Source organism: Ahaetulla prasina, chromosome 2 (assembly GCF_028640845.1).
Source record: "Ahaetulla prasina isolate Xishuangbanna chromosome 2, ASM2864084v1, whole genome shotgun sequence".
NCBI classification, from domain to species: Eukaryota; Metazoa; Chordata; class Lepidosauria; order Squamata; family Colubridae; genus Ahaetulla; species Ahaetulla prasina.
The window spans coordinates 221,631,059-221,645,078 of record NC_080540.1 but is presented as its reverse complement, the minus strand read 5'-3'; the positions used below and the strand labels follow the sequence as shown (position 1 = coordinate 221,645,078).

General features: G+C 40.1%; 1 protein-coding gene across 4 annotated transcripts in view; it reads right to left on the bottom strand.

Moving 5' to 3' along the window:
* The window catches only part of TTC39B (tetratricopeptide repeat domain 39B), a 79,665-nt gene that overhangs the window by 12,574 nt on the left and 53,071 nt on the right, over positions 1–14,020 (bottom strand). For all 4 annotated transcript variants that reach the window (XM_058171432.1, XM_058171435.1, XM_058171433.1 and 1 more), the window contains 5 exons: positions 13,494–13,561; positions 11,320–11,384; positions 3,083–3,188; positions 2,534–2,599; positions 552–660 (listed from right to left, as the gene is read on the bottom strand). In XM_058171432.1, coding sequence (XP_058027415.1) covers positions 552–660; positions 2,534–2,599; positions 3,083–3,188; positions 11,320–11,384; positions 13,494–13,561 — 414 coding nt within the window. The remainder of the gene's footprint in view (positions 1–551; positions 661–2,533; positions 2,600–3,082; positions 3,189–11,319; positions 11,385–13,493; positions 13,562–14,020) is intronic.

Here is a 14,020-nt window from a genome sequence, read left to right as displayed (position 1 = left end):
ATATGAATTAATTTGATATATTAGATACCCATTTCTTAATATTACCATAGGAAGTTCAGGGCTAATTTAATTTGCATTATCTTAATGTTATTATGTTCCTAATGACATAAATGCTTTGAATTGAAAGGCATCAAGATTATTCAAATTTGCATGCCTAATTCCAAACCCCATCACGCTATTGTTTATAAAAATCCTACATTTTAATTATAAATAAATGAACATTTCTTTGCTTTGTCATTCTTATTTCCCTCCAAAGGTGTGCTACAGACAGGCTTCTATCAAATGTTAAAATAGCAAAAAACATGGGAACAGGAACTTTTCATCCTATGTAGAACAATTTGTTCCCTTCTTTCTTTTATCAAGATTATAGTTAATTGAGTTAGCACAATCATCACTAATGTTAACTAATTTATTAACTTAAATTCATTCTATACTGTAAACCTAGCCACTAGTGTTTCTGAAAATACAAACAAAACAAATAAATACTAGGAATTATATTAGAATTTGTGATACACGAAATTATTTTTCACATATTAATTTTTAATTCTTACCAAGGATTAATGAAACAAAGGTGTGATATAGCAACAAGGTAAAAGTGCACAGTATTGCTCGTAAACTGGGACCAGAAGCTCCTTCCCGTAACTGATGAAGACCAAGTTCCTGTTAACAGCCACAAAATCATACAATATAAGTCACAATAGTCTATCATTTTTATGAATGCTAATTACCATATTTTTTGGAGTATAAGACACACTTTTTTTCCCTCCTAAAAGGGGCTGAAAATTTGGGTATGTCGTATACTCCGAATGTAGCTTTTTCAAAGATTTTTTCAGCCCTAACTAGGCACTAGCGAGCAAAACATCTGCTCCCTCCGACTCTCAGCTGTGCTTTAGAAGATTTTTTTCAGTGAAGCGATCTTCCATGCTTTGCCTGCTCCCTCCGACTCTCAGCTGTGAAGTTTTTTTTCAGCCCTAACGAAGCGCTAGCGAGTAAAGCGATCTCCATGGTTTGCCTGCTTTTCTCATTGCTTCTCTCGCCAAAGATCAGTTGTGCTTTAGAAGTTGTTTTTTATCCCCAAGCAGTGGATAAAAACCAGCAAATTAATGTGCTAAAGCTGACCAGACTAAGTACGCTAGCCAGATGAATCCTTGGCAGGCAGATTTCCCCCCCCATTTTCCTCCTCAAAAACTAACCTGCTTCTTATACTCCAAAAAATATGGTATTTCAAGAAAATACAAAAAAGAAACGTGAATGAACACAGCAGCAAGGTAGAATTCCAACTATGTCAGTATCATTTGCAAGTGAAGTGATGTATGTCCTATGGATTATTCAATGTACTGAATATTATTTGATCCATGACCATGTTTTATTTAGGTTATGGATCATGTAGAGCAGGGGTGTCAAACTCGCATCATCACAGTGGCATCACATGACATATTGGGCCCTTTTTCTCCTTTGCTAAACTGGGCACAGGTGTGGCCAGCGCATGATGCATCTGGTCCAAGGGCCGAGAGTTTGAAAGCCCTGATGTAGAGATTTGTACTCATGCTGAAGTGTGAATACAAAACTCTATGTCAGGGGTGTCAAACTCACGTCATCACAGTGGTGTCATGTGACATATCAGGACTTTTTCCCTTTCACTAAACCGGATGTGGGAATGGCCAGCACATGACGCATCTGGCCCATGGGCGGGAGTTTGACAGCCCTGCTCTATGTGATCCACAACATAAATAAAAAGGGTCATGGATCAAAATGCAACAATTTTTGTATTCAACTGAATGCACATAAAGCCCCCCCTCAAACCTTCACACCTCGTTCCCAGGAGAGAGGTAGGGTCAGTGTGGGGTACACCATTGTTTTCTCTCCACTTTCAGGCACAGGGCTAAGTCTATGACAATTCACCATGGCTGACTTGCCATGGCGAACTCACTACATCCAACTTGCCACTGATATCAAAGAAATGGTGGAATAGAATCATTTAAGGATGCAAAAGGAGGAATAGAATGAAATGTAAATGACAAAAATTAAAACATTTTTTATTTTATCTTGAATAACTAAATTGAATTGTTAAATTGTCCTCCAGTGAGTTGTTCCGTGGCAAGTTGGCTGTGGTGAGTTGGCCATGGCAAATTGCCAGCGGCCAGTTTGGTTGTGGCAAGTTGTCCCATTCTGACAGGGCTATAGACAGGAGACAGACAAGAAATATATACATTGTTCCCTGGAGAAAGGAGAGAAAGTAAACAAAGAAACCAGTCAAGGGGTAAGTTCTGTTGATAGAACAATTTTGTTAGCAGTTGATGACAGCAATTATATCCCATTATTTGTAAAATCTGCCTTGTTAAAAGCAATAGTAATAAAAATATTGAAGATATTAAAACTAAAGATTTAAATACTTTGTGTCACCTACATCTCATATCCCTATAATCAGATAGACAATGAGATCCAAAGATGATCCAGATGCATCAATTATTTATTCCTGTCATGATAAGCAGAGCTCGTAAGCTGTTTTAAAAATTCATAACAAATATAATACCCTATTGCCTGAAAACCCAATAAATTCAAGAAGTCGGAGAATTCTTCCTGGTAAAAGGGACAGCATCTGCAAAAAAGGAAAAAAAGATTCCATCTGTTTTTAATGCAGCAGGAAAAACAAATATTTAAGTTATAGCATAAATTGCTTTAAAAATGTTCAGCACGATCTTCAGATAACATTAATAAAGTCCAAATGATGTTATGGTTTTTTAAACTCATTTCTTTTTTTAATTATATGTGGGAAATTGTATAATTTAATGATTTTATAATGTAGATTTTGTTTAAACTTGTTTTCTGCCCAGAGCCATGGTGAGAGGAACAAACATATAAATCTAAAACAATTAAATAAATAAAAAAAACCTCAGGCAGTTCTGTATTCAAATAAAACAGTAAAACCACAAATCATAAGATGCATATGTACAGATATTTTAAAAATTGTACAGGGTGTAATGAAAGTATAATAATGTTTTGAAAGGTACAATATAATGCACCTGTTTTAAATAGTTCAGGCATCAAAAGTTCGATTACACATTCGAAGGAATGTTCATACCAGATTGAAAGCTCCTACTCCTAGTTGCACACCCCCTTCAAACTGGTGGAATATTTCATTCCTGATTTTGCTGCTTTGGGTCATCTGCAGAACCTGAAGGCATTCCCTTTAGATTAACAAAACAAATCATGCTAAATTAGATAACAACAATGATAATATCAACTATTATTATTTCAAAGATTTAGTTTACCATGCTATACCCTACATCATGGGTGTCGCTTGGTTGGATTGCAATAAGTGAAGAGGAATTGTCTTAGGTTGCATGTGAAATGTATAATATAATTAATGTATATAAATAACAAACTTCCTTTTTAAATATTTATTATGTCTTGAGGGGCCACATTACTAACCGCCCAGGGATGCATGCCTGTCCTACATCTTTATCTAAATTTAAATTTACAGATACTTATCCCACCATTATCATAAAAATTCACAACTATTTAAGCAATTTCCATTATTTTCTATTCTAGAATCCCAAAATCTATGATTTCAGAGTAATTTGACCAATGACACCCAGTATTTGCCTGCTTACACTGTAATATCAGTGTATTAAATGCTTACTTAATATCTTTATAAATTTACAAATCTGAAAAAGGAGGCATAAGGGGGAAAGAAAGAGGGAAATACTATTACAAGCTCTCACAAGGGGTATTTTTTGTAAGTATAAACTTCTTTTCTATATAATTCCTAACAACCTCATTTAAAATCAGAGCCCAGGTTTTTTTTAAACTGAAATATATATAAATACTGACAGAGCTCTATAATCTCATATTATAGATCTATAATCTCATATTAGCTACAATGTCTAGCGAATTTGAATGGGTGGATGAAATGGAAAAACATTACAATCAGGAGCTTATTATTACTCATACAGTTTTTAGATTCATTCATATTCACACCATGCCTGCAAAATTTTACCCATGTCTACCCCAAGATCCTATTTCTTTTAATAGAAACATAGTATTTTGTGTCTTCTATGATAACCTGTGTACTTTAAATGGCAGAATCACACAGCTGGAAATAACCCTAGATATCTTGTGGCCCTGCTTAGTATATGATGTAACCATAGCCTTTTTGCATATCTAGCAGTAAGGATGACACTGAGCCAAGCTTAATTCCTGGTGTCTGCATCCCTGCAGTTTTCTTAATAATGTTATGGAAATGATTTGCCAATAGAAAGTAATTCACAAGCAATTACCATTGGTATCAGAACAATATAAAGCAATCCATATATATATATGGCAATTACCATTGGTATCAGAACAATATAAAGCAATCCATATATATATATATATATATATATATATATATATATATATATATATATATATATATATATATATATATATAAAGCAATCCATATATATATATATATATATATATATATATATATATATATATATATATATATATATATATATATATATATATACGTATATACTCGAGTATAAGCGAGTTTTCAGCACGTTTTTGTGCTGAAAACGCCCCTCGGCTTATACTCGAGTCACGCCTTCGGGAACCCCGCACAGGAGGGGTACCGAACGGACTCCCATGGGAGGGACGGGAGCGGGCCCGCCGAGGTCTCATGATTTGTCGCCCCAGGCCGCCCCCATTCCCGTGTCTGGTGGGCGGACGGCGCAAACTTGGCGGACTGTGCATTGGCGCGGGAAGCCCTGGTGGTGCAGTGAGAGGGCTGGGCAGGGGCCGCCAGCCTTCTCGGCTGAGGAGGAGGTTTCCCGACCGCGCGAGCTTCGCCGCGCGAGCCACCCAAAGGCCAGAAGAAAAGGTCATTCCATCGAGTAATGGGCGGCTCCTTCCTCTCCGCCTTACCCATGCTATGCGAGCCCGGCTGGGCTGCAACCCGCCGCCGCCGCTCCTTCCTCAGCCTCCGGGGCTCGCGCTCTGCAGCCGCCAAGCTCAGGCGGACTCGGCAGCTCCCATCAGCACTGCACGGCGCGATTCGGGCAGGAGGAGTCGGGCTCGCTCCGTGGCGGTGGCGCCGCTGCCGCCGCCGCCACCACCGCCACGGAGCGAGCCCGACTCCTCCTGCCCGAATCGCGCCGTGCGAGTGCTGATGGGAGCTGCCGAGTCCGGCCTGAGCTGGCGGCTAGAGCGCGAGCCCGGAGGCTGAGGAAGGAGCGGCGGCGGGGTTGCAGCCCAGCCGGCTCGCACAGCATGGGTAAGGCGGAGAGGAAGGAGCCGCCCATTACTCGATGGAATGACCTTTTCTGGCCTTTGGGTGGTTTCGCGGCGCAGAGCGCAGCGCCATCCCGCCCGCGACCCTCAAACTCGCGTTCCGCTTTCTGGTAAATTGAGACGCCCGGTGAACAAACAATGCAGCAACTCAGAGCAAGCCGGCGATTGGCCAAGCTCAACCAGTAGAAAAAAGGTTCTCCCGTGTCGTCATTGTTGCTAGGCAGATGTTCAGGCGCAACGGAGAGAGAAGAGGGGAAAACCTCCTCCCTCAGCCGAGAAGGACTGCACCGCCAGGGCTTCCCCGCCAATGCATAGCCTGGCGGGAGTTACTGCAGCTCACCGGCTCCGCCCCAACTGGTGGTGTTGGGGCAGCAGCTGCCGCTTTCTAGCAAAAGGTCGCTCGCCCAAAACTCCTCGCCTTCTCCTGGGAAGGGCTGGATGGCTAGCCAGGAAGGGTTGAATAAGCAAGCCAACCTCCTCCCTCCTCCCTCCTCTCCCCGCAAGCGAAAGAGCGTTTTCCGTTGGAAGAGAGAGAGAGAGAGAAAGGAGGGCCGTTCCTCCTTCTTTCATTCTTTCTTCTCCTCCGTGCTTCAGAAGCTGGGCGTGTGTGCGCGCCTAGTCCCCTTCTGTTCCGTGGCGCTGGAAGAGAGAGAGAGAAAGGAGGGCCGTTCCTCCTTCTTTCATTCTTTCTTCTCCCTCCGTGCTTCACCGTGCTGGGCGACCTGGAGCAGCTGCTCTTCAGCCAGATGCTCGGTGAGTCAGCCCGTCCCCTTCCTTCCCGTGGGGGTCTGCCTTGCTGGTGAAGGTTATTGGGGCTTTTGAGCAAGGGAGGAGGAACGCGAGCACCGCCTTTCGCGCTGGCATTCCGGGATTTCCCTTTGTTTAGAGCTGGGAATCCTCCTTCCCCCTTTTGCACTCCCTCCCTCCCTCCCTCCCTCCCTCTCTCTCTCTCTCTCTCACACACACACACACACACAGACTTCTAAAGTCGATTGGCACAATGCTAAGCAAACACAGCAGTGGGTCAAGGGTGAAGGGCTAGGAACCTGGCAGGTGAAAGGTTGAGCGACATGAAAGGCAAAGACCACAATTGTTTTAAGAAAGAAGCTTTAGCAGGAGGGGGATGGGAGGGTGTTTTAAGTTTTGGCAAACAGCCAGGCCAACTGTATTGGAGAAGGTCACACAACTGGCCTTAACATTTTGGTGGCTGTTTTTTCCCCCACCCTTGGGTTTAATGATTTTAGAGATCCTTTTTGCCCTGCCAAAAAAAAAAAAAAAGGAGCCACCCCAACGTCTATGAAAATTAACCTTCTCTGCCAAGAGACACTGTGCAGGGTATTTTCACTATTGGTGTGCATACAGGCTTAGATTTGTGCTGGGTTCTTAGTGCTTAGAGCACTGACCTTCAGAGGCACCCTGGTCCCTTGGAAGCTAAAGGAGGACTCATTTTCATGCTTGCAGTTGTATTGTCAATTTCTGTGAGACAATGTTGTTGAAGTAACTCACTCACTCATTCATTCATTCATTCATTCATTCCTTGTGTGTCCAATCACACTTAGCCAATAAAAATTCTATTCTATTCTATTCTATTCATTCATTCATTCATTTTATTTTGTCAAATACATATTAAATAATTATATAAATATAAGCATGAATTGAATACATAAAAGGAATACAACTAAAGGGAACATTAGGACAGGGACGGTAGGCACGCTGGTGCTCTTATGCACGCCCCTTACAGACCTCTTAGGAATGGGGTGAGGTCAATACTAGATAGTCTTTGGTTAAGGCTTTGGGGATTTTGGGAAGAGACCAGAGTCAGGTAGCACATTCCAGGCATTAACAACTCTGTTACTGAAGTCACATTTTCTGCAATCTAGATTGGAGAGGTTCACTTTAAGTTTGAATCTATTGTGTTCTCGTGTATTGTTGTGGTTGAAGCTGAAGTAGTCATTGATAGGAAGTACATTGTAGCAGATAATTTTATGAGCTATGCTCAGGTCATACCAAAGGTGGCGTAGTTCTAAATTTTCTAAAGCTGGGAATCCTCCTTCCCCCCTTTGCACTTTTATTGTTTTTCGCTCAAATAAATATTCATGTTATTTTACTTGGCTCTATCTTTATTTTTACATTGACCAGTAGCTGCCTCATTTCCCACCCTCGCTTATACTCGAGTCAATAGTTTTCCCAGTTTTGTGGTAAAATTAGGTGCCTCGGCTTATATTCGGATCGGCTTATACTCGAGTATATACGGTATATATATATATATATATATATATAGGTCTTTGGTTGTTCGGGTTTTCTCCCGTGTAAAAGTGGAAGTGTCTTGGCGACGTTTAAGTCTCATTCGTCATCTTCAGGCTTCAACCGTGCTTCTGGGAGCAGTGTGTGATCGCAGCTGTTTCTTCCTTTTAACTGCTAGTGGGGTTTGAACTGATTGGGTGGGAGCTTGGCTGTGCTCTGATTGGATGGGGTTTTCTGTGCTCTGATTGGCTGGGGTGTGTCCTGTGTTGGTGGGGCTTGGTTGTGCTCAGTCTAATCTGTGCTGCAGGGGATTTGAGCTGGTGAGCTGCACTGCTGCTGTTTGGCTTGTGTTCGTGTATTGTTGTGGTTGAAGCTGAAGTAGTCTTTAACAGGAAGGACATTGTAGCAGATAATTTTATGAGCTATGCTCAGGTCATACCAAAGGTGGCGTAGTTCTAAATTTTCTAAAGCTGGGAATCCTCCTTCCCCCTTTTGCACTTTTATTGTTTTTCGTTCAAATAAATATTCATGTTATTTTACTTGGCTCTATCTTTATTTTTTACATTGACCAGTAGCTGCCTCATTTCCCACCCTCGGCTTATACTCGAGTCAATAGTTTTTCCCAGTTTTTGTGGTAAAATTAGGTGCCTCGGCTTATATTCGGATCGGCTTATACTCGAGTATATACGGTATATATATATATATATATATATATATATATATATAGGTCTTTGGTTGTTCGGGTTTTCTCCCGTGTAAAATTGGAAGTGTCTTGGCGACGTTTCGACGAAGTCTCATTCGTCATCTTCAGGCTTCAGCTTCGTGCTTCTGGGAGCAGTGTGTGATCGCAGCTGTTTCTTCCTTTTAACTGCTAGTGGGGGTTTGAACTGATTGGGTGGGAGCTTGGCTGTGCTCTGATTGGATGGGGTTTTTTCTGTGCTCTGATTGGCTGGGGTGTGTCCTGTGTTGGTGGGGCTTGGTTGTGCTCAGTCTAATCTGTGCTGCAGGGGATTTGAGCTGGTGAGCTGCACTGCTGCTGTTTGGCCGTGTTCGTGGTCGTGCTACATCTTCGTAGTGGGTGTCAGTCTGCTGCATGTATGGATTGGAGGGGTTTGAAGTGGCTAATGTTGCAGCTGCGGTCTGGCTTCTGGTCCTTGGTCGTGCTTCCTGGTCAGTGTGGGTTTGGGTGTGCTTCTGGGTGGATGTGGTGGTGACATCCTGTGTGGACCTCGTGAGTGTGGGTCTGGTGTCATTCCTCGTGTTGGGGACACGTTTGTCAATAAGGGCAGGTTTCCAAATGGCTGGTAGGCGGGAGGTATCATCTCGTTTGTTCATGCCTACCAGCCATTTGGAAACCTGCCCTTATTGACAAACGTGTCCCTAACACGAGGAATGACACCAGACCCACACTCACGAGGTCCACACAGGATGTCACCACCACACATCCACCCAGAAAGCACACCCAAACCCACACTGATCAGGAAGCACGACCAAGGACCAGAAGCCAGACCGCAGCTGCAACATTAGCCACTTCAAACCCCTCCAATCCATACATGCAGCAGACTGACACCCACTACGAAGATGTAGCACGACCACGAACACGAAGCCAAACAGCAGCAGTGCAGCTCACCAGCTCAAATCCCCCTGCAGCACAGATTAGACTGAGCACAACCAAGCCCCCACCAACACAGGACACACCCCCAGCCAATCAGAGCACAGAAAACCCCATCCAATCAGAGCACAGCCAAGCTCCCACCCAATCAGTTCAAACCCCACTAGCAGTTAAAAGGAAGAAACAGCTGCATCACACATTGCTCCCAGAAGCACGAAGCTGAAGCCTGAAGATGACGAATGAGACTTCGTCGAAACGTCGCCAAGACACTTCCAATTTTACACGGAGAAAACCCAACAACCAAAGACCTATATACAAACACCCGTGAAAACCTCAGAAAATATATATATATATATATATATATATATATATATATATATGGTCTTTGGTTATTCGGGTTTTCTCCACGTAAAATTGAAGTGTCTTGGCGACGTTTCGACTAAGTCTCATTCGTCATCTTCAGGCTTCAACCCGTGCTTCTGGGAGCAATGTGTGACAAATATATATATATATATATATATATATATATATATATATATATGTAGGTCTTTGGTTATTCGGGTTTTCTCCCACGTAAAATTGGAAGTGTCTTGGCGACGTTTCGACTAAGTCTCATTCGTCATCTTCAGGCTTCAGCTTCGTGCTTCTGGGAGCAATGTGTGACAAATATATATATTTGTATATATATTTGTTTTCGGAGGTTTTCGCGGGTGTTTGTATGTAGGTCTTTGGTTATTCGGGTTTTCTCCCGCGTAAAATTGGAAGTGTCTTGGCGACGTTTCGACGAAGTCTCATTCGTCATCTTCAGGCTTCAGCTTCGTGCTTCTGGGAGCAAAAAACTGGACAGCCCTCCTCCCATATGTAAAAGGCACCACAGACAGAATCAGCAAGATCCTCCACAAACATAACATCAAGACAGCATTCTGCACAAACCAAAAAATGTCCACCATCCTAAGAAACCCCAAAGACAAAATTGAGTTAGAAAATCAAGGAGTATATGAAATCCCATGCACCGCCTGCCCCACCACATACATCGGACAAACCAACAGAAGAATAAGTGCACGCATTGAAGAACACAAGAACTCAGTCAAAAAAGAGGAACCAACTTCTTCCCTGGTCCAACACCTTAAAGCCACAGGACACGATATTGACTTTAAAAAGACCAGAACTATCGCCAAAACTGAACACTTTAACAACAGAATAATCGGAGAAGCCATCGAGATAGAAAAACGCCCACACAGCATGAACAAACGAGATGATACCTCCCGCCTACCAGCCATTTGGAAACCTGTCCTTATTGACGAACGAGTCCCTAACACGAGGAATGACACCAGACCCACACTCACGAGGTCCACACAGGATGTCACCACCACACATCCACCCAGAAAGCAGACCCAAACCCACACTGATCATGAAGCACGACCAAGGACCAGAAACCAGACCGCAGCTGCAACATTAGCCATTTCAAACCCCTCCAATCCATACATACAGCAGACAGACACCCACTATGAAGATGTAGCACGACCACAAACACGAAGCCAAACAACAGCAATGCAACTCACCAGCTCAAATCCCCCTGCAACTCAGACTAATCTGAGCACAACCAAGCCCCCACCCAAACAGGACACACCCCCAGCAAATCAGAGCACAAAAAAAAACCCCATCCAATCAGAGCACAGCCAAGCTCCCACCCAATCAGTTCAAACCCCCACTAGCAGTTAAAAAGGAAGAAACAGCTGCATCACACATTGCTCCCAGAAGCACGAAGCTGAAGCCTGAAGATGACGAATGAGACTTCGTCGAAACGTCGCCAAGACACTTCCAATTTTACACGGGAGAAAACCCGAATAACCAAAGACCTACATACAAACACCCGCGAAAACCTCAGAAAACACACACACACATATATATATATATATCATTATTATGTTTTGTTCTGCCTTATCTTTGTAAATTCATAGTCATATTCTATTCTTGTCTTCAATCTTCCATCTGGCATGATTTTTAAAAGAGAGGGGAGTAAATAAAGGCAGGACTGAAATCACTGCCAAAATGATAGAATTTTTTTAAAAATCCAGGAAATTTCCCCCCACTATTTCAAGCTACAATGGGGAATTAATTTTCTGAAACATAAAACACGAATCAACATAATACAAAGCCTAAGTGAAATACTATAAAAGCGTACTTATATATTTGATAGCTTGTTCTAATTTTCAAGCCACCTTTGATGAAATTGATCATATTTTCATCCTGGAAGAAAAATAACCGTTAAATTAAATAATGAATAAAATAGTACAGCTGTATATATCATACTCATTTATGGATTTTTAAAATGAATAAACACTATAAAATGTAAATTTTGAAAATAGTTTAAAAATTAAATGTTCACACATACACATTCTAAATACATATAGAAGAATGTGAAAGCTATTCTTAACCAAGAGACTTCATTAAAGAAATCACTGAGAAACGAAACATTATAGAACAAATTGAAGTATCATATGATAACACTAGATGGTGCTAAAAGTAAATGATAATAAAAATAACAAGAACCGTAATATTAGTTACAATAACAACATAATAGACAACAAAGCTTGGCTTTCCCAGAATCTTTTGATTAGAAAACTGAATTCTTCAGCAATTTCCACTTCTTATCTTTACACAGAAGCTACACTTTCTGTATGATTCCAATTTTAGTATATGAATTGTATTAAGCAATATGATTCATAATTAGTAATAACTAATAGTTTATATCAAATATGCTCATCTTGAAAATATAGGAACTACTTTAAGCTTGTAATGTAGTTGTACTTGGACTGAAGTACTTGCACTTGTAATGAAGTACAACCATACTTATTTTTAATAGGCTATACTGTTGATTTTTAAGATATTCCTAAATATGAATTTGATAAAATATTTGATAAATATTTAATGATAAAAGATTCTGACTCTGAACACACACACTTCAGTTCTATGAATATGAGGATTGTACAAAAGCTTCAATAGAGGATAATCATGAACACTTATTTTACTATTTACTGAGTTCTTTGACAGTTTACAAGGATAATCCTACATAAATATGTACTGAAGATTAAGAGAGAGGCTTAATTGTAGAAATTCTGGCTTTCAGACATGTTTCTCACTCCTATCAAATAAGTAGCATTTGAATAACAACCAAGTTGCCAGATTCAACAAGTTCTAAGCAGCCTGTTTAACAAGATCTGATATGTCAATATATAACAGGCAAAGAATATCTTGTTTTAGCTTTATTGCTTGATTGTACTGTGAGTTCTTCCTTACTTATTGCAGTTTTTTTTATCAGAGCCATATCTAATCTGATAAAGAGTGCCCTCTTGCAAGTTAATTTTTGGAACCTAAGGAGTAAATCTTATTATCCAACTCTTATTATCCAAATCTTATTATCCAACTTCTATATAATTGTGTATGTAGAATAGCAAAGTTCACCAGCAAAAACAGAATATTAATCAACTGTATAAATAGGATTTATATTCAAAATCAGAATGTTATTTCTTCATTGAGAGCCACAATTTTGGAGTTGGTTAACAGCATTCCAATGCAGAACCCAATCCCCAATACCTTTTCCTAAAGTCACACACATACAGAAGATATGGATGAATATGGAAGCTAAGTCAGATTTGGCCAGAAAAACTGGACATTTTATTGAAGTCTAGAATCCATGATTATGGGATGGGTAAAAAGGCTTTCCATCTATCATTATAGGAAACAGAATGGCAAGAGTCATTACTGTATCTATAATGTAGCATGATGTTTACTTTGCACAGGAAAAAGGCAAACAGGTTGGTTCCAAAGCACAAGCAAACAAGGAAGAAATTGATAATGTCTGTCTATGAAGTAGGGGTAAATGTGTTTCAGGTGAGAACATCTCAAAAAGAACACAGTCACTTCTAATGCTGTAGAAACTGGCAAGACAATCTTGTAAAGAAGCAAGTGATAATTCCATATAAGATATTTGGGCAACAATATTTCTGAACATTATAATATGCATACAGAATTTATTGCTTCCAAATTTCTGCAATATTTGATGGAAAAATCTCATGGATAAGAAAAGAAGTGTGTGCTGAAGATAATTTGCCAGATGACCTCACTGAGATTCACAAATCCTACTTTAGCTTTAAAAAGTAGATGCACAAACTGCTTTCACTACTGAAATTCTAATCTTTCTCCACGTCTTAATATTAATAAATTCATACTTGTATCTGAATGTCTCGCCTCAGAAAGGCAGTAGCAAGATACAAAGAAAAATTTGTTTTTAGAGTCCTATATTCTAATAGGTTGGCAATATATACACAAACTATATTACTTGTACACTATATTTACCTGTACAAATGTCAAGGCTGCTTTCTGCAGTAAACATTCAGCATAACAGAGTTCTGCATGCATTTCCTCTATTAAAAAAGAAATATGTACACATATATATATATATATATATCTCTAGTACCCAGCATTTTTATTAAAGCAAGAAATGCTAAAAACCAAAAGGCATTCCACAAAATATTGCTGTATTCTCCCATTTGTATTGTTTTTAAATTGATTAACGTTATTTCTCTTACGTTAGCCTTTAATTTCATATTCTTTTTCTAACCAGTTATCTTTTCTTTTATTTAACCAAACACTGAACATATGTGTCTCTTTACTATTTTTGCAAGTTGTTTTGTTTTATGTCAACATTTTTATTGTTTCTATAATATACATTATTTTTAATCAAATACTTTTAGTTTATCTGGTAGCCCAAATCATTTTTTAAGTATTTTACACAGATAAAAATAATTCTAAGTAAAGCTGAAAATAATTAATAAACCAGACCAATACTGGTATAGAGGTCAAGGGAATCATGGCTTGTTAAG